Source organism: Diuraphis noxia, unplaced genomic scaffold (genome assembly GCF_037042655.1).
Source record: "Diuraphis noxia isolate RWA-SAM2 unplaced genomic scaffold, SU_Dnox_SAM2 contig0001, whole genome shotgun sequence".
Taxonomy (NCBI): domain Eukaryota; kingdom Metazoa; phylum Arthropoda; class Insecta; order Hemiptera; family Aphididae; genus Diuraphis; species Diuraphis noxia.
The window spans coordinates 15,250,185-15,277,291 of NW_028301711.1; the positions used below are offsets into that span (position 1 = coordinate 15,250,185).

General features: G+C 27.3%; 1 protein-coding gene across 1 annotated transcript; it reads right to left on the reverse strand.

The window, feature by feature from the left end:
• Positions 1-3,233: 3,233 nt before the first annotated feature.
• On the reverse strand, positions 3,234-26,112 carry LOC149059915 (uncharacterized). Its single transcript, XM_089216356.1, has 6 exons — positions 25,890-26,112; positions 8,073-8,581; positions 5,771-6,142; positions 4,863-4,984; positions 4,704-4,776; positions 3,234-4,115 (listed from the first exon to the last, which is right to left on the reverse strand). Exons 3-6 carry the CDS (start codon positions 6,063-6,065, stop codon positions 3,823-3,825), a joined length of 783 nt encoding a protein of 260 aa, XP_089072482.1. The 5' UTR covers positions 6,066-6,142; positions 8,073-8,581; positions 25,890-26,112; the 3' UTR covers positions 3,234-3,822.
• Positions 26,113-27,107: the final 995 nt, after the last annotated feature.

The following is a 27,107-nucleotide window of genomic DNA, read 5'->3' on the forward strand; positions in this document are numbered from 1 at the left end:
ATTTTTTTTAATTTAATTTTTGGCATAATATCATAAGCCTTAAACACGAGTGTTCGAAGGCGGTTACTTCCCGCCAAATCACCTACGTCACCAAAGGCTTTCCAAGTCACGCGATCGGCGCGTAATTTCCGCGATAAGTCATTCCTCCTCTACAACATATCTATTTGCCGGCCATTGTCCAGATTCGCGATCGCCTGGTCATCGCCATCATATTTTTGTCTTTCACCAACCGTGGAACCTGGCGTGTGTTTGCGTTTTCGCACGGTTTTACGTCTTACGGTTGTTCTGGTGACCTAACCTAACCGAACCATCCCGTGGTCGATAGTTTTTTTGTTTATTTATATACCGTGAATTGTAGTAATACTTCGTAAGTTCTAAGATAATTGGGGCCTGACGTGTTAACTACACTCCGGTTTATTCCATAAATGATTACGCTCAATTCACTACTCAAGAGCTGTCGCCTTACGAGCACGGATTCATCCTACAGAGCGGCACAGGTCTATAATATTATTATTAATATATATTATATTTATTAACTTATTATACAAAAACAGAATCATCTTTTTGATTCTTTTGTAAATTATTATCGCTATTACGCAGCCGTTTCCGCATGATTATTACTGTTTCTTATTATTATATATAATATTATATTTGTTTTGTGTGTGCAATGTCCGTTAGACACGCGAAATATTCTGTCATATTATATATATATATATTTATCTCATTATATTATACATTATTATACTTTATATAATATCAATTAACTGGTTCACCGTGGGTTGCCTTCCTTCCCGTCCATATCACTACGCAAGTCGTGGCCGCTAACCGCGTTCAAAAAGTAGGAGTGGACGGCGCACAATGAGTGTTGGTGGTCAATGGAATTGTCAGTTGGGATAATGCAACTTGAAATATAATAATATTGATATGATAAAACAGTGTACAGTATATCTTATTTTTATAATTATTTATCATGTTCCAATAGAACAAAATATACCTAATATGTAAAATACTTATTTATTTTTATTCATTTTGATATATAGCGATCACTAGGTCTCACGTAATGGAGTTAAAACTATATGAAAATTACTTATTAGACTGTAATACAAATTAAATATATCTGGGAAAGGAGGAGTATAATAATACTATAATATATAATACTAGCTATATATAATAATGGAAATATAGGAAAATAAAATCAAATATGACGTGTAGGGACCTATTTTTTTTAAACATAGAAAATGATTTTGTTCAGGGCTTCGCAAAAACTGGGGCCACGGGCCTGCCCTTTTTACAGGTGTTGATTTAAAACGTTTTTTTAAAAAATCTACAAGCACATAATATTGTGAAGATTTGCTTAGATGACAATTCATCGTAATATTATAATATATTGAACAGGTATACAAGAAATATCAATATTAAAAAAAAAAAATTAACTTAGTATTTATAAAACAATAAAATTGCGCAATCTCTCATTAGTAGTCTTTGTATAGTGGTTATTATAATTATTACATCCAACTCCATACAAAAATGTCATGTTATGGTTGTATCTATGTTGGGTTAAGCTTGACAAGTGGTTTAAATATCGTGAAAATAATACCTATGCACACCACTACTGCGTAAAGATGTTTATGTGATTATTTTGATATTTTCAATATGTTTTTTTTATTTTTTTTTTTATAGCTATTTGTATATTTTATCTCATCATATATGTAGATGAATAATAGCAAGTGCCACTGAAAAGTTCATTTAATTCAATAAAATGTTATCAAAACAAAAACTGACCAGTTTCGAAACGTAACCGATACGCAAAGGTGGAATACCTACCTATTATAAAGTAGTAAGCGTCTGGCGAAGTGGCGAATATGTGTAGGCAACAACAAATATGATTGCAGTGGTCGTGTATCTTATCATTACCTGTCCCGTGTTTGTTTGTGCAGGTATAGAACCTTGATTCTAGGCTCTGTAGTAAGTTGTGTAGGCATAGAGTATAAGGTAAGCTCAGCAAATATTTATAAAATGCGTTTAAAAGGTGTATGACACGAAATATCAGGCAATAAGTAACAGGAGGCATGTAGTGAATGAGTAATTACCTAGTGCCACTGCTGCCGCTTACGGTTTGTACCTGCATCGCTGTGGCCGACACCGCACCGTGGCCGAAGAGTGAGTGGCGATAGTATTTAAATACGACCCTAGTACATCTAATTCTGTTTAAATTTCGATTGGGTATTTGGAAATTGGTTCGTCATCGTAGTAGTCGGCTTTAAAAAGAGTTCTCGCCAGCTTCGTTGTAAACCCTCTTCGTCAATTATTTTGAATTGGATAAAAATATTTATAAAAAAATTGGTTTTTTTTTCATATTTGAGATTTACGATAGAAATGCTTTATTGATTATAATTGATCGTCATCGGTAATTGGTTACATCTTACAGTTTATAATTATTATTTAGTAGAAATGATTGACATCAGAAATTAGTATTGTTTTTGTACATAAATGATTGCCATTTTGGTTACCCGGGCAGATGATGTAAACCGTCGCGTTTAGCTTCGAATAAATAAATTATATCTTTAAATAAAATAAAGAGGTACATAAGAGTTGAATGTATCATGTATGTTTGTTGCTTATAATTAAAGCGTGGATTTTTATGCACAAAATAGTATCAACATATATGTCATTTAAAATGAAGTAAAAATCGTAAAAATTTGTAATAAAATTAAAAAAATCATTTATTTCACAAATAATGTATGTATTTAAACATAATAAAATGGTATTATAAAATTTAACATTTTTTAAATTTCATTTAATTTTAAAATGAAAAATAAAAATAAAATAAAAATATACAAAACCATTTCAACTATTTACATAACAAGATTTTAAAATAGAAATATTTATACATATTTTTAGATGCTCAATTTACTGTTAAGTAAATGTTAGTATGAAAAATTTAATTTATTATAGAATCCAATATTTATAGTTTAAAATACACATCGAAAAAAATAATGAATAAAAAAATACACAAATATATCGAAAAAAAAGTACAATCTTAACTTAGAATATTATAATCATAAAATTAAATATTCTATTAAATAAACATAGGTAATCTAATTACAAATTTAGAAAATCAAAAAATATTTATATTATTTTAAAAATCAAAAAAAATTACCATAGTGAATATCAAGTAAATTAAATTTAACATAAAACACATAATCACACATAATCTAAATTATATACGGGATATCAGCTGCTTATTGTAATTAATATAGTCTCATTTCATAGTATTTTTTTTAAACTGTTCTTATACATTTTAAAATTATTTTGTTTCAGTTCTTTAATAATATTGAAGTTTCAGAATCTTAAATTTTAATATTTTTTACGTGCTTAAAATTTAAATAATTGATAAAAAGATTTTAAACTGCACTCTTTTAACTAATTATTATTGGGTACTTGAGAGTTCAGATATTTTAATGTGTATAGAGCGATGTCCATCATGTAAACGTTCAGTCTTGTGTTTATTTTCACGTACATTTCCCCAACCCCACTCATATCAAATTTTCCAAGTTTTTCTACGCTAATATTTATAACATCATCCGCATGAATTTATTCGGCATTGTTTTACCCGGAAAATTCAATTTTCTATGAACGTTTCTCCAACAGCACTCATAGGTAATTGAATTTTCTGGGTAAACCGGTGCCGTACAAATTCCGGAAACTGTTGTACAAATGTATGCGAATGACGTCATAAATATTGGCGTAGAAATATTTGGAAAATTTGATATGGGTGGCGCTGAAGAAATGTACTTGTTATTTTCTTGTATATTCCTTTTTTCATTTTTTAGCATTTGTATTGGAACGTTTTCTCTTGCTAGCAGTCTTAACTTTTGACGAAGTACTTTTGATTTGAACATCATTGAGCTTTTTTGGCAATGCTGTCTCTGCTTTACACTTTAAGAGTTGATCCATTTGTTTCTTATTCAGTTTGTGATCAATTCTTTCAACCATAACTCTCGCAATTTTTCTTTTATTTCTACGACAACTTGTTCCAGATGGACCTGCCGTTGCCACTTCCACTGTTTCTGAAACTAACGCTTCCACTGTCTCTGTCCCTGCCTCTGTCACTACTAAACATAAGATAATAAACAAAATTGATAACAGGTTCATAAAATATGTTTTACATTGATAGATACTGGGACATTAGGATATTAGAATTTATTAAAACTCAAAGTATACAATTTGAAATTAAAAGTATACTTATCTCACATACAGGATGTTTAAAGTAGACTATTTTTAAGGGGCTGATTTAAGTTATATTGTACATAATATACTGGGTGAGATACGTGACTGTTATGTTTTGTTAGTGTGTCATGAATTGGGCATCACTAAACATTGATAAATTTGTTCTATTGTGTAATATAATTAATGATTAAATATTTTTATTTTTATTATTTATTATAATTTAGTATTATTAAAATGGTATATCTGCTTTCTAAAACTTATTATTATGTTTAATCGAGCCAATACTCGATAATTGATTAACATTGATAATCAATACATTATTGATATGTCAAAAGTATCGAGAACATTTTTTTACATTTAAAATAACAATATACCTATTCTTTTTTCCTGTTAATTTACACTATAGAGTTATATTTATTTTATATTTAAAAATTAAGATAAGTTAATTTAAAATACTTTTTTGGCAACTTTACCTTGTTCATCCACATTCCTCCACTTAGGAGAGCAGGGAAAATGACGATAATTTATATTTGATTCAATTGCATCCTACGACAAAATAAAATAGCGAATATTATATATTATAAGCATACAATTTCATTTTTTTTTTTTTTTTTTTTTTTATGAAAACTTACCGCCATCTCCAAGTCCCAACGATTATTTATGAAATCCCACACTTCTTTTATTGGGACATTCAACTTAAGCCGAAGATTAAGTTGATGTCTAGCTTGCAAAATATTCTTGTATTTGTCCACTCCTTAAATACATTTAAATTAATGAAATTATTTGATCAATATTGTTAACAGTTATAACAATCAAATTTTCAGTGCTAGTAATATTTAACCATTCTTAAGTTATGAAAAGAAAAATTTCCAAAAAAAAATGAATAGTGACTAACGATATTAATATTTGTATATTTAACTAGTTAGATTAATTTGTTATTACCGAAAATTATTTACAAAATGAAGTTTGTTTTTGGTATGGAGTACTTAACAATTAACGTATTCATTTATAAGTAGATTTCATTAACTTCGTCAATCGGTTATAGACACACTATTATAATATTTAAACAAAACTTAGGTAACTAAATTTATATGAGAACAAAAACTAAACTGTGACATTTTTACATATGTAAGATAGGCGTACCGTTGTAAATTTAAATTTAGAATTGGTGCCCAAGTAGGTAACGAACTTACTTATCTAATAGTGACCAAGTATAGACGCATATAGAACTCTTAAATATTAATTTGAAATGTGTTTATGATAAATGGGTATCAATAAAATTGTACTGTCCCAGAAATATCTAAGGTGGGTTAGTGCGCAGTGTGTGTAATATATTATATTGAACAATCTCAGATATTTAAAAATTACGAAAAACTACTAACATATTAATATATGTTCATAACACTAGATTCAATTGCCTAACATGGTCAAGTTAAGTTAGTTATTAAATATTAGACTATGTTGTGCTCATTAATATATTTTAATAAAGTTTAAAGTATGTTGATATGTTACATAATTGAGATTATTTGTGAATACTTACCGACGGGTCTTTTATTCCACATGCTGTATAGCATCTCGAGCGTCCTCTCAGTAGTCCAATGAAATGGAACCGGAGCTGGACGAAAATTGGTAGGTTGTTCTTGTGCAACCATTTGATCATAAGTGACAACCAATCCAACCGGAACAATATCTTGACTGGGAGTTTCTTCTCGTGGCTCATCTAATGCCGGTTTTTGTGAAGACGTAGAAGAGCTTGCTCTTGGAGCCGGAGCCGGAAACTCTCGTTGCACAGGTTTTCGTGTTCGCTTTGATACACGCCTTTGTGCAGAATTCATTGCGCAGTAAGTTGTATTGTCAATTATGCCACTCAAAACTGTTTTTTTTTTTGGTAAATTAACACAATCCGTGATAACTGAAATATAAACACATAGTTTTAAACTTAAAGTATTGTTGATGATCAGCATTGCCAAGTACTTAAATATGTTATAATACATTGTTATGTAGGTATTCATCACCTTACTTCTACGTCATCCCAAACACTAATAGGTTATCGTTGTTTGATGGACATTTACTAATTATACAATAACTATGTAACCGATAATTATTGTAACTAATATTGTAATCTGTCCAATTGGAAAAAAAGGAAAAAGTGCACAGTCGTTTTACAGACCAATTACAATACTATTGCGTACTAAATTTTTAAGTAATTTGCGACCAGATCCCCAATAACAAAATAACCAATATTATTATTAAATATAACAAAAATGGAGGGGAAAAACCACTATTAACCAAACTAACAATCGCTGTTCACTTGTGGTTAGCCCAAAACCTGTAATTTGGATGGACAATTTTGAATTAATAAACTATAGTTATCGTGTGCAAGTATTGAAAATATATATATATATTAATTTTTTTAAAGCCTCAGCGTCTAACTGTCTATAGGGCCATTGGCTGAGAAAATATATTATATTGTATATTAAATTAAATTTTTATATTTACATAATAAACTAAGTATGCCATGTCAATGCCATTATTTGGATCGAAATCTGGTTAGGTTATCGTAATGTTTACTATAGTATTGTCGTAATGATTCTAGTAACGTATAGTATCACATAGTAAAAATAAATAAAAATATAACATATTATGTATGAGTATGACAAGTATGTCATATTTTCTGGAGTTAACATTCTACACCAACGAATAATAGCATAATAGATATGATACTGACGAGTACCCAAATTATTTATATAACACAAAGGTAAGTACTTTATCTGTTACAGTCATTTTTTTGATATTATAATATAATTTAAATTATTAGATTAAGAAAATACATTTATTTTTTATTTTTTCATTAAATTATTAAAGAATTCTGCAGATAATTCTACTACAAATACTAAGGAAGACAAATTGTTCCACACAAGTACAGTTTTTGCCATTTTCTAACGTTAGTAACACGGAGACAACGCATTCAGGTATGGTGTCCTCTTAAATACCTCCATGATATATTTAAGGAGATTAGATCCTAACTGTTTTTTCTAAGAAAATAAACTTAAGCATATTATGCCAATATTGTACAGACTATCCTAAACATCGGATACGACTTCTGAAATCATATTATTTAAATTCGTAACGAGGGTTCTTAAAAATCACCTTTCCCGCTTTTATTTTTTTAATGTAATTATTATTAAATAAGGGGTCATGTATAGGCAATTTGATGTCTTATACTCTTTACAGAGTGTGGTTGTGTGTGAAGTAAATTATCATTGATGAGCGTAGATACGTTCAGCAGTCGCGAGCCGCCCGTGAAGGCCACTCTCACACGCGCACGATCATGACAATTAATAAAAAAAATGAAATATATTCTTCTATGCATCACCTATAAAAACTACCGAAAAGGCGAAAACGGTAGAAAATTAAACATACTTCCTTCCGATTGTAATTTCAAAAAAAGGGTTGAATCCGTATGCTCTTAGACTAAGCTTTGTAGGAACCCCTTTTTTTGATATATAAAAAAAATGATAAAATGTATATAAAAAGCCCATAATAAGTACAAATTTAATGCAATTATTTGATGAGATTTAAAAAAAAAATATTTAAATTTAAATTGTATTGTACTTTAAAATAGAAAATAGAAAATTAACTAAAAATCCTTGTTATTATGTCAAAGAATTCATTACATAAGATATTAAAAATTAAAGTCGAATATTCGGAAGTGTGTGTAATTAATCACAACTTATTTAGTCTAAAACGTACGAAAAATTCCTGTGATGCAACCCCCTTAAGTTAATTGCCCAATTTCGAATCAACAAATGTGGATTAATGACATATATCATCAAACTTACGGTAATGTGGTGCGGTGAAACGGCGTCGGTACAAGAGGACGATAATGATCGGAGCAAAATGCGAGAAAACCACAACAGTTCACAGACAGATGACTGGACGGCAGGAAGCAGGATAGCTGAAAGTAGAATGGGAAATGCGTCCGCAGCGTCTGCATACGGTGCCAAGTCCTGCAGAGTACACGTACGGTTTCACTGCGCATGCCCGTCCCTCGCAGATCGAAAGTTGGTAATGATACCACGAATGCGCATGCGTGTGCGACTTTTCCATGGATCCTGAGCCGACAGAAGAGCAGTCCGATGAACCCTGGCAGGATCGCCATAGTGATATTATTATTATTATTTTCGATTTCGGCAGGATAATATTTTTGAGGCGCACATAACATTCTCTGGCGTATCAGCTTTCCAGGAAGTCGACTTTAGGACCCCAGTTTCACGTCAAGGCTTCTCAACCTTTTTATTTTTTACGGCCACACCCGAACATTTTGGTCTTCAGAAATTACCATACACGCCTAAAACGATTTAAGTATAATAATATTATGTTCATTATTTCATTAATGATCATTAAAAAATCAACAGTTATAAATTTAAGATAATAATAATATTATGCACATTGCGAATGAGACTGATAAAGTGATATAGCGAAATAATATTATTGTTTTTCTTAGCTGTGGTTTTTATCATCGTGGCATATCGCCGCCATAAATTATGTCATAGTATGAACAGTTTTTTTGATGACACATTGATTAAGAACCAATAATTATTCGTGATTTCAATAGAATAATATTAGGACTAGTGCAGGCGGGTGCAGTGATATTTGACAAGCTATTATGTTAGGCATAATCAAAAATCAAATAAAATAAACCACTACAGAATATAAAAATTATAATTTAAAAAGAAAACTCGGGTTAACCATTCGGCGAGACAAATGAAAAAAATAACTTAACAATATTGAAACATAAATAATAATTATACCTATATATAGATATCAAACAAACGGAACCGTTCGCTTTGTGTTCGTGTACGACAAAAGTAACAAAATGTATTGCTTATTTCAGTATATTTCCACAAAAAAAAATAAATAATAATAAAAAACTTTCGGTATTAGAAAATCCATTTCTGAAAATTATTTTTAATCAGAATCGATCAATATATTATGTAGGTACAGAGCTCTCCCAGTTGCTGCGTTAAACCGTGGTCACCTCTCAGCTCGCCTACCTCTCCTTACCTTGTCCACCTTGTTATAATAATATTATGAACTCCCGAAACTCCCGTGAATACTTTTTACACAACCTCATAATGTTTTTTTTTTTTTTATTCTCATCTCACATATACTTATTGTACTTAAATGTATAGATTGTACATTTATTATAAAAGTAAAAAAAACTATGTCACATTTTTAGAACATGAAAATGTATTACCATTCGACTTATTATAATTTAATTTAATTTTTTTCCTTCTTTATCTCGGGGTTGGTAAATTGAGTCCCGGGGAAAAATAGGTAGTAGGTAAGTTGAGTCCCAGAAAAAATAAGGTAGTAGGTAATTTGAGTCCCACGGAAAAACGATTTATATGCATTTAAAATTTAAAAATATGCACTATACAATTTTTATTTGTGATTTGTAGACTGCATGTACCTATATGATTTTGAATATAGCAACATGCATTTTAATTGAATTTTTATTAATTATATAATTATTTTTTATGCAATAAAAATGCATTTTGCTATTTTCAAAATCATATACATGCAGTCAATGAATGTCCACAAATCACAAATAAAAATTTTATAGTGCACATTTTTAAATTTTAAATGCATATTATAAATCGATTTTCCCTGGGACTCGAATTATCTACTGCCTTTTTTTTTCCGGGACTCAACTTACCTACTACCTATTTTTCCCCGGGACTCAATTTATCGCTTTAAAAATGTACCAAACTTATCTCGGACTCAATTTACCTAGCCCCCTTTATCGGTCGTGCGTGCGTGCTACCTGGCTTGCCCTGACCGTTTACCACTAATTATTTAGCCTAAATAGGTGGTCGTCGATTTGTCAGTGGTAATTATCACCAGACATTCCTCGGATTTCATGGGCGTCACCTTTTTCCACAAAACTCGCTAATTCTGTATACCAACCACCGATATAGTACCTAACTAATAACTATATGCCTACCTATTATAATTCCATTATTATCCGACACAGTTTTTAGTTTTTGGTAACCTCATATCGTATAAAAATTGATATTATAATACTATAAGGCTTATAGTATAAGCAGTATAAGCCACGTAAATAATATTTTTCTATAAATAATAAGAAACCTAGTCGAAAGCTTACGTCAGCAGTACCTGCCTATCACATGTAGAAATTAAGATAAACCGTTGTTTTTAATTAAAATCGTTTTTTTTTCATCATTTTATCGAGCTTCTGGCTATATAACTTACTAACGGTTTTTTCGTGAACAAAATTTAAATCGATTGTTTATTTCGTATATTAATTTTAAAAGTACATAATATTATAAACGTTTTTGTGATAACTAATAATATGTTTAGCTACTACATATAATATTTATTTTAATAGTTAAGTATGATTTGAATGCGTCATTGTCTGCAATTTTTTTATCAACAATCGATATAACCTTTATACTTAATGGTTTTAGTTGTACACAAATCTATTTAAAAACATTTAAAAAATATTACAAATAATCAGTAATTCGACATCATTTTTATACCAAGTTTGAGTTTACTAAGGGGGATCAAAATTCCAAAATTGAAATTTATGACTGTAATGTAGGTTATAATATAACTGGGAAATTGGAACACCTAAATTTCGCCAGTACAATTTTTGAACTTCGAAAATAAATATTGCCTCCACCGAGACTAAATTAATGTGAATTTCACCTATATTAGAAAATAACTAAAATCCAAACTAAATTTTACAACTATGCATATTAAAACGTGTAATTTAAAAATTAGTATTACGCTCTATATGTGTTACCTGTTATTTCGTCAGAATAGAACGTCAACTTTACAAATAATTTACTAAATAATGTGTTTGATATAATTACAATATTATGATAACTATAACATAATATACCATAATAATATAAAAATATCAATAATTTAAGCAATACAAATTAAAGTCTATGAGTCACAGCTGATATTGAACGTTATATTTTGTGTTATTATTTTAACTGCAGGATACATAGATGAACGTGCGTCACTAATGATCATAATTAAATTAAAGTTTTGCTTAAAATTTAGTTCGTGGACAAAAAAAAATCGTACCAGTGGAAAATGTAGTAAGTAAGTACATAGTACATACAAAAAATGTACAATCGTGGTGGAATTCGCCTAATCGTATCGATATTATTGTCTTCGATTTCTATTGAAAACGATAATTTTCTAGTTTGTATTTCGGACGGGCTGATTAGTGATTACTGCAGTTCGAACGAAAAAGGTAAAATAATATTATAATATGTTAAAAGAAGAAAAAATATCATACACTAATGTACCTACAGACGGCGCGATAGTGTTATATACATAAACTATATATTATTAATATTATTATTATTATTGTAATTTTAAATTTAATACATAACGCATAGATAATATGAGGTGATGAGGTCACAATTGCCAGTTCGACGGATGGTTTTTAGAATTTTTATCGGGTCATTTACAATATTAATGTTCAAAATTATTCAATACCTATTAAAATAATAATATTCACTATCAGTAATAGGCCCATTTTTCTTATTGTTTCGTAACAGACAGTATAATACCTACCTACTTAATATACGTATACCTACGTATTATGTGAACATGCGCCGCCGCATAACATTATCAAGACGCGTTTTAGTTGAAACCTGTACAATATTATATGCTAATCAAATATAATATTATAATGAATGTTATAAATTATCATATTGTAAATGATAGCTGCAGTATACCATTTGACCTCGTCGGGGTTAAAATTATTAATCTATATGTTTTTTGTATATCGTTTTCCGTTTTGGTAATAATAGGCGAGCACGTTTTATTTTACGACTTTCCACTCATTTATATTCTGTTATTCAGTTACAAAAAAGTGAACACAATATATTATTATTCAACGAAAGGTGCTTAAAATCCCGACCACGTCCTGCAACCTATACTATAACTATACTATATAGGTAGGTACACTATACCTGCTATTATAAGATTGTTATTCGTATAGCTCTATACCTACTGCTGTAGTTAACGTGATAGCATTTAAAAATAAATTATCCGGAATTCGGAAAGGAAAATCGTAAAAGAATATATTATTTTTTACTGTAAGATAATTTTTAAGCTATTTCGGTGTCAAGTCAACCGAGCCAGTCTGAGCGTGTTTTGAACGTGCAACACAAATGTTATCAACAAATACAAATATGTTGCTCATATACCTGACTTACTGTACATTTTTCTCAAACGTTTTTTTTAACAACAAAAAAATCTCATCAATTTTTGATTTGTATTGATTTTTACCATGATGTATGTTTTTTTTGTACCTGCCATCACGTTTTGCAGGGACAGTAAAAATGCTTCGATTTTCGACTTCAGTACCTCGTTCGATCAGAAAGTTAATCTAGTTGGTACTTTAGAGGGTCAAAAGTAAAATATTCTCAATATTTTTCTAAATAATCGGGATAAACAAACTAAAAATTAAGGGGAAAATGGGAAATTTTACGCACTATCAGTTTTCGACAAAATCGATTTTGGTTTTTGATGTGGCTTTAAAAAAATGACCATGAAATTTTCACCGAATATTTATAAAAATATATTCTATTCAACATTCAATTTTCAAAAAACTTAGACTTAAGTTGAACTATTTATAGGCATATGCAATTTTTGATCATTAGTTTTTTTTTAAATTAACATCGATAAAAATTTATTTGTTGGTTCGAAATGCTTGAAAATTTAATACAAGGATCTTAATAAATTGTTACAATAGCAGTTGAAAAATAAAATAAACTCAGTCACAATTTTTTTGTTATAAGCATTCATCAAAGTTTGAATTTTGACAAAATACGTAAAAATCAAGAAGATTCGCAAATCATTTTAAGCTAGAAATTCATACAATTTTTCTTTTTAAATCTAAGATTTGAAAACTTAATTCAAGATTCTTTATAAGTTTGTCTACCTTTATCAAAAAACAAAATTATTATTTTAATAAGCATTAATAATAAGTAATAATAATCTATAATATAACCAGACAGATAAACTGTCTCCGCTCAGAATCATTTTTCGTATACAATGATATTGGTATGAAATGTTTTTTTTCTTGTTAAAGGGCTAATGTCCATTAATTTAAATAAAAAAAATTTTAAAAAAAATTTAGGAATATAACAAGTAGATAAGTACTTCTCGATTATACGTTTGCAGCTATAACATAATATTATATGAGATAATCTTCGGCTCATTTAAATTTGTATCGAACAGTCTAGCAGGTTACAGATAATTATAGTAATATTATATTATAAATTGTCGAAATATAATTAAAAAATTGTTTAGGATTTTATATATTATATTATATAAAAAAAATATAAAATAGTAATAAGTCGTAATGTATTTGTATACAATAAAGTACGATTATTTTTCGTTTCATCTAGTTTGGTGTAAAAATATTAATAGAAACCTAAAATCCAAAAAATTTTCAATGAAGAAATAAACATTTCTCATGACTAAGACATATAGAAATATTGTGAAGAACACAGTGTACCGCGTATTAGGGTCACAGGTTTAAAACCCGTGGCGTAAACCCTACAGCTGCATCACGGCTACACAGCCTCCTCTGTCGCCAACCCCCGCTCACCGCACAGTCCACGATAAAATATTACCTACATCGATCGAAACTGTCGTGGCCGCGGTCGGCACTCGACAGCACTCAAAAGTTTCACCAAATCAACGAGCAACGTTGAAAACACTAAAATAATATTTATGTTGTTTCCAACGAAATAACTATTTATATGGGTTTTAGATTTTCTATGGATTTCAATAGGAAATAAGGAATAGAAAACGATACATTATTTTTCAATTATGATATTATGATAAAAATACTACTATCATTTTTTTTTTTTTTTTTTTAAAGATACACCACGGCACATATTTATAGTGATCGGAGATACGATTTTAGACGGATAAAGTTTTAAATAATATGTTGATAATATTTATCGACTAAAAAAATGAAAGAAATTTTATTTTCATTGTTTAAATTGTTGCAATTAATATATTGTTATATTAATATTGTAGTTATTTTTAATTTTTTTAATTTAACAATTATTATTGTATTGGAAATATCGTCATCGTCAATGTCACTGTTCATTTTCATCTCAATAACTATTAGTACTAATATTCTAGGTATTAATAATGAAATTACAATAATATCCGACAAACTACCAACATTTCTAGGGTAATTAGTAATTATCGATACGTAATTACCGATCACGGAGTTAAAATATTAAAATTATGTAATTGAAAGCTATAAGAGGAATTGTGAATATTATTTTATGTGATCTTTTTTATCTTTTCTTATATTAATATTTTTCAAAATATAAAACCACTTAAACTATAATTGCTAATAAATAATAATAGTAATAAAGATTTTTTTTAATTATAAATTGATGATAAATGTATACTGTTTGTTACAGTTTGTAGGTATACATTGATATTAAAAATACCATATTAATTATTCGTGTCCATATTAAAATATTTAACTTTTATAAAATTGTACAGACACTCGCTGAACACTGCAATCGATGAAGAAATTAATTTATATTCTTATCAACTGTATTTTAATGGCGTACATTTTTTGTCTAATGTTTTACATTTACGTTTAAAAGTGATTATCAGACGTTATTAAATCCTACTCTAAGAGTCATTAAAATCATTGAGTGATACTCATTGGAACTGTAGGATTGAAGCTATTAGATCTGTTCTTGAAAATCTAAGACTGTATTTCAAACTCTTTCTGAAATAGAGAGTACAGATTCACATTCTGGTTCTGATGCAGCATCACTTTTACTGTCTATTAAAAACTTTGAGTTTATTTTTTGTCTTCATATTTTACGAGAAATTTTAGGCTTGACTAATGCATTAAATGTATACTTACAGTAGCCTAAAAGTAATTATGCTATTGTTAAAAATATGGCTAACAATACAATTGAGTCTATAAAAAGTTATAGATTTGATTCAAAATTTAATGATTTATCGATCCTAACAAAAAATGTTTGTGATGAAAACAAATTAGATCCTCCAAAATTCCACGAATGGCTAAAGTTCCAAATAAGCATGGTGGAGGTAACAAACAACCAGTTTATACAGATGTTCAACATTTCTTTAAGATTAATTTATATTTACCTCTTTTAGATTTACTACCTAACTAATGATATATCAATTAGTTTTTCTGAAAACAATCTTTATATCTTACAAGCATTACAATATATTTATATGAGGTAATAATATGTGAAGAGAACCCATCAAATGAGGTTATTAAAAAGCATGTGTAACATACAGTTTATATGAAGCAGAATTAAAAGGAGAGTTGATCATTTTAAATAGAATATTAAAAAATAGTGTTGAAAAAGATTCATTGGAAAATAGAATAGATTTTTTTTTTAATAATTTAAAAAGTGGATTTGAAAATTATAATAAATGTTTGATTACCTATATTTTTGTTGATTCCCACCAATATAGCATCAAATGAAAGAAGTTTTTCTTCATTAAAAAAACTGAAAACATACCTACGACTTACAATGGGTCAAACAAGACTAAGTAGTATTGGTACATGGTACGCTTTATATTGAGAGAGATACACAAGTTAACATTGATCAAGTAATTAACGAATTTGATGAAGGTGCATCCATTCGTGGTCGTCGACTTTTGTTAAAATAAATTTGCATATATTAGTAATATTAAGTATATTGTATAATTTTTAATAATTTTGTTGAGATTAAATATCGTTTTATCAGTTTTATACTTTTATATATTGTAAAATAACATAAAAAATGAGTTTAAGTATTTTTTTATTCATTAATAGTAATAAGTTATTACTAATAACGCATTTTTAGTTTTACTACTGCTTGCCCCCCCCCCCCCCCCCCAGGATTGACACCAAGTTACGTCACTGCTACTCTATTTATATGTATACAGCGTCAGATGATGTAATATTAAGTGAAAAATATCTAATTAGTAATTTTACTACGATCTAGCTATGAGATTTTCATGGAAAAATTTTGAGCGGTGAAGAAGTTACACATTTAATTTAATATATATAATAATGACACAAGGAAAGAGTGTTCTTTAATAAACTATTATTTATAGCAAATAGTGACAAATGGATGTAATAAAAAAAACATAAATTACATAAATAATATTATTATTATAACAGATCATCATCAAAATACCTATATTTTAAAAATTGAAAAATAATAGTAAATGTAAGAAACAAGAACTAAAATATAATTTTTACACGGAATCGAACAAAATATTTCTCTGCATTAATATAAAATATTGATCATTTTTTAGATATTATTATACAAGATAACATAATTAATATAAATAACTATATTTGACATTCAACAACATTTTATATATTTTTTACGTGCTATAATAATTGGTATAAATAAATAATATTATTTGTTTTAGATATATTTTTAATTTTATAATAAATTATTTGTATATTTAAATATTTTGCATTAGTTTTTGACGTATTATAATAAATATAAATAATTTATTATTTTTATTTACTGACTTAACATTTTTTTTTCGACGTCCAAATGGCTACGTCTATTCGTCCTAGATCGTATTTACATGTAACCGATTAGCTTTTTAAAAGAAGACACAATTTCAAAGTCTCCGCCGAAAAGCCACTATTATCGAGAGTTTGTGTTACCTTCTCAAAGTTTTTGGACTTGAAAGTTAAAAATCAACACGACAAAGATGACGTGACCTCAGTACCTCGCCAAAGTTATACGCGACCGATAGTTGCGAAATAGCGAAATAGGCGTAGTGTTAAGTATTTATTATAGCGGGAAATATATAATACTTATATATATTATAAATATAATATGTAAATCGATGGAAAACTGTTATCAGACATCAGAATAATGTTTTGTAAATCGGATTAAATTGTATACTAAATTATGTATGATATTATATTTATTATTGAATTATGGTTTGTAATAATATGCACATGTGCCGACTACTTAATACAAAAATATTATACATTTATTCTCCGATTGCTTGTACAGAGTGTATCACGAAGTTCTTTTTTTCTTTTCTTTGTTTACAAGAAATCAACAATCTGTATCATTATCATTTGACTTAATACTTATCACTTGACTTATACTTGACAAAATAAGAATATTCGATAAAAGTTGACAGATCATGAGATTTTGATGAAAAGAGCCACCCATCGATGAAACTTTCTATTAGCTTGATAATTAATTTAATTTAAGAGCTCACGACACCACATACGCTTCAAACGTCTCGGAGGATTCCCTGGTATTGTGGGAGTGGCCAAGTAAATTTTTTATATTAGAAATTATATGATTATTAGGATGATTATTTAGGTGGCAATGGAATCTTTTTCTTTGAATCACGAAGTTCTGACATTATATTGTTATCACTACATATGGTATTTATGTCAGAACTTCGTGATGCACTCTGCACATACAACCAAAACACATAATTTTGTCTTTGTTTTGCATTATTCGGCTGTGTTTTAATGCCAGTTGCAGTACTACAAAAATTTGGTCGTCTCTTTAACATAATCGTACTCATAACATTAACAAAAACACAACATTCTTTCGATGTCGTCGAGCCCGCAAGACCGGTTTTCGTGGGTCACCACTCACCAGAAAACGGCCGACGGACACATAATATTTCTTTCTTTTTTTTTTAACATCTCCCATTAAGATTATATCCGACGATACCTACATGTACACTGCTAAGCAAAAGTGCCGTAACTCGAAAAAAATTTAAAAAATGAGTTAGTTACGGCATCTGATAGGTTTATCAGTTTTATGTAAATAAAATATCCCTACCTACAATAATAAATTGTAAAGAATAGACAGGCAATAAAATCAATTATCTAGATTTTAAAACGCTGTAGGTAACAAAAAAAATCAGAAGTATTAAGTAAGAACGCCGCATTTTACTAAGCATAAACGCCGTAAATATGATGGTTATAGATATGGAGTTTTCGCATAAATTTCCATGTTCTATACTTCTATTACCTGAGTTACGGCGTTATTAATTCAGTCTGGTAAAAGATACTTTTAAAAAGTATTCAAGTACAGATACAGATACTTTTTTTTCAAAAGTATTTAAAATACGCATTTGAATACTTGAAAAAAAAGTATTTAAGTACAAATACAAATACTTTTAAAAAGTATTTACAGATACTTTCAAGTACCTTCAAATACTTTTTTTTTGTGTCTGTGTACAGCATAACTAGTCGAAATAATTCTTCGATTTCAAACTTTGGGGGTGGTTTCCGATGTAAAATTGAAGATCCTTGGTGCATTACAGTGGTCAAAAATAAACATTTTCCAACAGTTTTCAAAAAAATCGATTTTTTTATATGGTTGTAATTCAAAAAATAATCACTTTAAATACTTGAAATTTTCACCAAATATTTATGTTAGTGTTCTCTATATACAGTTTAATTTTCAAAAATTTTTGACTTTTTTTGAGTTATTTATAGACCACTGAAATTTACACTTTTTTTGAGAATTTTTTTTTGAAGTGTCGGTAAAAAAATGTTGGACGACCAAAAAAACTTGAAAATTTAATACAAGGTTCCTTATGAGTTTTTCTTATTGTAGCTAAAAAAAATTAAAAATCGTAAGTCACAATTTTTTTTAATAAGCTTTTATAGTTCAAAATTTTACGAAATCTGTCGAAAACGCGAAAATTTGCAAGTAATTTTGAAGTTGAAAAATCATAAAATTTTTTGCGTTTACAACTAAGGATTAAAAATACAACACTAAGTTTTCCTTCAAGTAGCTATAGAGAAAACTCGAAGCATCATTATAGGAAAAATTTTAAGTGCGTTTGAATTTTAAATTTTTACGAAATAGCGTAACGATAACGATTTTAAATATTTTTGAAAATTTTATCAGTTATTTAGATTGGCGTTTTTTTACATGATTTAATTTTCAAAATATTTTGACTTTTTTTGAGATATTTATAGATGACTGAAATTTTCAATTTGTCTGACAAATTTTTTTTTGAATTGTCGATAAAAATTTTTTGCCCCTATCAAAATACTTGAAATTTTAATACAAAGTTCCTCATAAATTATTCTTATAGTAATTAAAAAATTATAAGAATACATAGGCACAATTTTTTTTTTATTAGTATTTGAAGTTCAAATATTGACTTAATACGTAAAAATTACGGCAATGTTCAAATTATCTTCGATCGAAATTCATAAAAGTTTTTCTTTTTAATTCTAAGATTTGAGAATTTAATACAAGGCTCATAATATAGTTTTGCAATAGCAGTTAAAAAATAAAAGAAATATATAGCCACATTTTAGATTCTGAACGAAGTGATGAATGTATTGATTTTACAATTATGTGTGTTTTTTTTTTTGTGTCTGTGTACAGCATAACTAGTCGAAATAATGCTTCGATTTCAAACTTTGGGGGTGGTTTCCGATGTAAAATTGAAGATCTTTGGTGCATTATAGAGGTCAAAAGTAAACATTTTCCAACAGTTTTCAAAAAAATCGATTTTTTTATATGGTTGTAATTCAAAAAATAATCACTTTAAATACTTGAAATTTTCACCAAATATTTATGTTAGTGTTCTCTATATACAGTTTAATTTTCAAAAATTTTTGACTTTTTTTGAGTTATTTATAGACCACTGAAATTTACACTTTTTTTGAGAATTTTTTTTTGAAGTGTCGGTAAAAAAATGTTGGACGACCAAAAAAACTTGAAAATTTAATACAAGGTTCCTTATGAGTTTTTCTTATTGTAGCTAAAAAAAATTAAAAATCGTAAGTCACAATTTTTTTTAATAAGCTTTTATAGTTCAAAATTTTACGAAATCTGTCGAAAACGCGAAAATTTGCAAGTAATTTTGAAGTTGAAAAATCATAAAATTTTTTGCGTTTACAACTAAGGATTAAAAATACAACACTAAGTTTTCCTTCAAGTAGCTATAGAGAAAACTCGAAGCATCATTATAGGAAAAATTTTAAGTGCGTTTGAATTTTAAATTTTTACGAAATAGCGTAACGATAACGATTTTAAATATTTTTGAAAATTTTATCAGTTATTTAGATTGGCGTTTTTTTACATGATTTAATTTTCAAAATATTTTGACTTTTTTTGAGATATTTATAGATGACTGAAATTTTCAATTTGTCTGACAAATTTTTTTTTGAATTGTCGATAAAAATTTTTTGCCCCTATCAAAATACTTGAAATTTTAATACAAAGTTCCTCATAAATTATTCTTATAGTAATTAAAAAATTATAAGAATACATAGGCACAATTTTTTTTTTATTAGTATTTGAAGTTCAAATATTGACTTAATACGTAAAAATTACGGCAATGTTCAAATTATCTTCGATCGAAATTCATAAAAGTTTTTCTTTTTAATTCTAAGATTTGAGAATTTAATACAAGGCTCATAATATAGTTTTGCAATAGCAGTTAAAAAATAAAAGAAATATATAGCCACATTTTAGATTCTGAACGAAGTGATGAATGTATTGATTTTACAATTATGTGTGTTTTTTTTTTTGTGTCTGTGTACAGCATAACTAGTCGAAATAATGCTTCGATTTCAAACTTTGGGGGTGGTTTCCGATGTAAAATTGAAGATCTTTGGTGCATTATAGAGGTCAAAAGTAAACATTTTCCAACAGTTTTCAAAAAAATCGATTTTTTTATATGGTTGTAATTCAAAAAATAATCACTTTAAATACTTGAAATTTTCACCAAATATTTATGTTAGTGTTCTCTATATACAGTTTAATTTTCAAAAATTTTTGACTTTTTTTGAGTTATTTATAGACCACTGAAATTTACACTTTTTTTGAGAATTTTTTTTTGAAGTGTCGGTAAAAAAATGTTGGACGACCAAAAAAACTTGAAAATTTAATACAAGGTTCCTTATGAGTTTTTCTTATTGTAGCTAAAAAAAATTAAAAATCGTAAGTCACAATTTTTTTTAATAAGCTTTTATAGTTCAAAATTTTACGAAATCTGTCGAAAACGCGAAAATTTGCAAGTAATTTTGAAGTAGAAAAATCATAAAATTTTTTGCGTTTATAACTAAGGATTAAAAATACAACACTAAGTTCTCCATAAGTTTTCCTTCAAGTAGCTATAGAGAAAACTCGAAGTATCATTATAGAAAAAATTTTAAGTGCGTTTGAATTTTAAATTTTTACGAAATAGCGTAACGATAACGATTTATCCTGAAACGATTTTAAATATTTGTTATTATTCAAAAAGTATAAGTCCTAGATACTTGAAAATTTTACCAGTTATTAGGATTGGTATTTTCTTTACATGATTAAATTTTCAAAATATTTTGACTTTTTTTGAGATATTTATAGACGACTGAAATTTTCAATTTGTCTGAACATTTTTTTTTGAAGTGTCGATAAAATTTTTTTGGCCCTATCAAAATACTTGAAAATTTAATACAAAGTTCCTCATAAGTTATTCTTAAAGTGATTAAAAAATTATAAGAATACATAGGCACAATTTTTTTTTATAAGCGTTTATAGTTTAAATTTTTACGAAATCTGTCGAAAATGTGAAAATTTGCAAGTAATTTTGAAGTTGAAAAATCATAAAATTTTTTGTGTTTATAACTAAAGATTAAGAATACATCACTAAGTTTTCCATAAGTTTTCCTTCAAGTAGCTATAGAGAAAACTCGAAGCGTCATTATAGGAAAAATTTTAATTGCGTTTGAATTTTAAATTTTTACGAAATAGCGTAACGATAACGATTTATCCTGAAACGATTTTAAATATTTGTTATTATTCAAAAAGTATGAGTCCTAGATACTTGAAAATTTTACCAGTTATTAAGATTGGCAGTAATAAATAAAAATAAGTATTAACTTATAGGACTATATATGCGTATATGCCACCAGTCCCTAAAGTATTCAAATTTTCGTACTACACCCATAGTTCCAAATCAGTCAAATCTAAATTATACATAGTACGTATCAAAATAATAATATGTATTTACAAAAAATTTTTTTTATATAAAACTCGTTTTAAGGCTTCTAACACATTTTTACAATAGCAGGTGAAAATAAAATAAAAATATAGTCACAATTTTTATTTACGAGCTTTCAAATTTTGAATTTTGACAACATACGTAAAAATCATGAAAATTCGTAAATTATTTTATGCTAGAAATTCATAAAAAAAAATTCCTTTTATATCTAAGATTTTAAAATTTAATATAAGGCTCCTAACATATTTTTACAATAGCAGGTGAAAAATAAAAGAAATATATTGGCACAATTTTTTTTTACAAGCGTTCAAAGTTTGAATTTTGACAACATAAGTAAAAATCACGAAAATTCACAAATTATTTTAAACTAGAAATTCATAAAAAATTTTCTTTTTAAATCTAAGATTTGAAAATTTTTAATAATCTATAATATATCCTAGACAGATAAACTGTCTTCGTTCAGAATCGTTTTTCGTATGCAATGATATAATAATATCATTGGATTCAAATTTAATTCCATCCATTACAGTAACCCACTTGTAACCTAGCTACTATACAGCAGAGCGACATCCATGACTTACCCGCTTTTTTTTTTTACATGCATTCAAATTTTATTTTTGACAACATACGTAAAAATCACGAAAATTCGCAAATTATTATAAGCTAGAAATTCATAAAAAATGTTCTTTTTAAATCTAAGATTTGAAAATTTATTACAAGATTCCTTACAAATTTGTCAAACTTTATCACAAAGAAAATGTCCATCGGAAATTTAAATTAAATTTTTATTAGCATTTGAATTTCAAATATTGACAAAAATTCGTCAAAACCAAGAATATTTGCAAATTATTTTGTAGTTCAAAATTCATAATATTGTTTGTATTTTTATCTAAGGTTATAAAATTCAACACTAAGTTTATCATAAGTTTTGCTTCAAATAGCTATAGAGAAAATTTGAAGTGTCATTATAGGAAAAATGTTTTGAGCATTTGAGTTTTACATTTTTATGAAATCGCGTAATGATAACGATTTATCCTCAAACGGTATTCGTATATTAATATCTATGATAATATAAGGTATTATGAATTATGATAACTACATGATAACTACACTAATTGATTAACCATGCCTTATACAAAATGCGACTTAATTGAAAAATAAAATATTTATTTCAAAATAGAATATATGACAATATTAAAATATAATATATCCTAGACTGACAAATCATCTCCGTTCAGAATCGTTTTTCGTATACAATAATACCTATCATTGCATTCAAATTTAATCCCATCCATTACAGTAACCTACTGTACAGCAGAGCGACATCCACGACTTACCCGCTTTTTTTTTTTTTAATTTAATGATCAAATTTATTAATTTGTAATAAAACTCATGTTTATAATTATTGTACTTGATATAATTTGTTGCCATATTTAAATAATGTATTTATATAAATTTATATATGGCATTTTACTCTAGTAAATACATTTTTAGACGATTTTTTATTATTAAGCAATAATGCCGTAAAATTTGCTTACGGCGTTTATCCTTAATTCATAAAGTATTAACAGCTTATATTGCATAATAACTAGGGCTCGGAAGTTGATGCATTTCGCATTTTTTTTTTTTAACTTTTTAGACGATGCTCTGCATTTGTAGCCAGACAAATCTGTTTCATAAGCATGTGAATCTGAATAACTAATTTAAATTTTTTTGCATTTTTTTATGTTTATTACTTTTTAGTCATTTTTTGACATTTTTAGGTCATTTTCCTAAATGTTTAGTCATTTTTTCACACTAGTTCATTTATTATCGTTTCTTGTCGACCATTATGCCGATAACTTAAAACTTGGAAATTACCACAGGCTAAGATTATTACCTATTCAATTTCATCTCGACGATTACATTTGTCGTTGCCAAAAATTTCAAAAATTTTAAATGTTGAAGAAGCTTCAAGTGAGTATTTTCCGGATGATTTTAGTTCTGATGATTTGGTACATTTCAGATTTGCCCCAATCACTTAAGTGAACGTAGAGAGAAGTTTTTTTCCTATCATAAATATTTATTAACAGATAATCGTCGTTCATTTACTTTGGATAACATAAAATACGCTCTAATTGTACAATGCAATGATTTTAATTTTTAAATAATTTGTAAGCTTTGATTTATTTGTAAAAAAAATATTTTTTATTTTTTTATCTTCCTATTTTAATTAAACTTTTGTCATTTTTATGTCATGTTTTGAATTTTATAGTAAAATAGAGTAAAATATTTAAAAAAAAATGTATTTTTATTAATATAAAACTAATATTTGTAATTTTTTATATTCTCAAACAGTTTTAGACTTTTAGTTTCCTGAAAAAGTATTCAGAGTACATTCTTAAATACCATGTTATTTTTATTTAATAATTTTAAAAAAATGTATAATACTTGTCAGTTATTGTCTGTATTAGTGTGTTAATAAATCAAAAGATTGTATTTGTTTCGGCATTTTCAATTTTGTATTTTTTTCATACCTACTACATAATTCTATTAATTCAATACCTATGTATAGAAAAGCTATTGGCTATTTCCTGTGGTCAACAATATTTATGATTTTTATTATTTATATAGAATTATAGATATTATATAAAAAAAAAAAATAACTTAACACAAGTTAATAAGTTAATTGAAAATGTTCATATAACTTTTAACTTAACTGAGTTAAAAAAAGAATTAGATTAACTATTAACTTTAAACTTTTTAAAATGTTTTCCATTAACTTAACTTAATTCAGTTAAAAATTATCATTAACTTGCCCAGGCTTCGTTTAAAGTGTACAAACATCCGAACCCTATAATTTATATAACATAAATCATATCATTTTATGGATTTATATAATATATAGAGCTCGGATGAGTATACTGCTACAACTACTGTAATATGCATTCATTTATGCACTAAAAATTACGAAATCAAAATATGCGCTAAAAATTATAAAATATGCACTTTTGGCCAATAAAAACACTAAAATATTCACAAAAACGTATTATAATTCATTAAACATAAATATTTTATTTTTATTAAAGTAGGTAGTTATTTTTACTCATTATTTTTTTTTAATACAATTTTAAATATACGGGTTGGCCGACACAGCAATTTAAGTCATACTAATATGTTGTCCGGTTGTCACCGTAAGTATACAAAATTCTATTATTATTTCAAAATACAAAGCCATTAAATATACAAAATAAAAATTGTATTATTCGGTAGAACATGAATTAAATTTGTACCCAAGTTTGCATTAAATTGGATAAATAGAAAAAAAATGCAATTTCATAAACATCTGAGCCCTAATAATAATATATTATAACTACCTAGCTATTAAATGTAATAGTTTACCTAATCCAACTTTTTTTTTATAAAGGTAAACATATACAGTATACATATTGTATATTATTACGTTTATTTTGACATTTATTTATTATACATAATATTATTAAATTTTAAAATCATTAATTGATATTTATTTATCATATAGGTACATATTATTATATTTCAGTAAACCAAGCCATGAGACATTTTTCCAGATCCGGAATACTCACATTTTTTTTTGTCTGATCCGCGATGAATAAGGTGCTGTTTATGCTGTAAGATAGTCCTTTTTGTTCAAGTATTGTTGAAAGCGTAGAAGTTGGGATACCAAAACGTAAAGCAACATCTTTTTTTTCGCCTGCTTCAACTGCCGTGATCACTTTTTTTTGTCGGCCAAAACAAGTCGACAAACAAACCGATGAATAGTTGTACTTTATTACGGTCTTTACGGGATCCGTATCGCGACTGACTACGTTTTATCCAATTTATTTCAATAAAGGTTTACCCATTGCAGAAGTTTATTTTTGTAAAATGATATGATTTAAGTTTAGATTAGGTAGATAATATACGATAACTTTTATAAATTAAGATAAAGATAATATTTAACCACCGTTGTTATTAATTTCATTACGAGCACGTTAAATAGATTGTACACAATCTTTATATACACATGAACTTACATACATATAATCGCGTTTAAAGAAATTCTAATTAAAGAAGTTCGTGAAAAAAATCGAATTGTAGAGTGTGCTTTGCCATTTCGAATTATCAAGGAGACTTTTTTTTTTTTTAATTATAGAGGTTTTCTCGGGGGACTTGGCGTTTAGTTCAATTTATGGAGCTTTTCGAATTATCGAATGACTACTACTACTACTGTATTATAATTTCAATTATATTGATTTAATTTATATAAAAAAAAATATATATATATAAAAACATTATTAAAAATCATTTAAATTCCTTGTTATACTTAAGAATAAATGAACGAAATTCCAATAAATAGTCCTTATTCACACTAAAAAGGAACTATATACCTGTGTTTTCGAAAATTTAACGAAATCATGAGTTCCTTCCTCAAGAACTGATTATTATAATATCCACACTTATAGTGGAAGCTGAAAAGAAATATCATTTTACGTAAATATACCTATATAAGTACCGGACTCAAACTTCATTGAAGTTTTTGGCTACATTGCCTATATTACATAAAAGTAGGTAACAAAATGGTGTAAAAAAATTTTAAATGACTCGAATAAGATAATATTTTAAGAGTAATTAATAAAGCGATATTATAATACAAATATTTTTTTCACGAAAACCGATTTTTAAATACGTTCAATTAGGGAACACCTCGGCCGACTTCACATTTAATAAATTATTTGTTCGTATTTTTTGTTTCATAATATTAATAATGTGTTTTACGTGACACACTTCTTCATGAATTAATA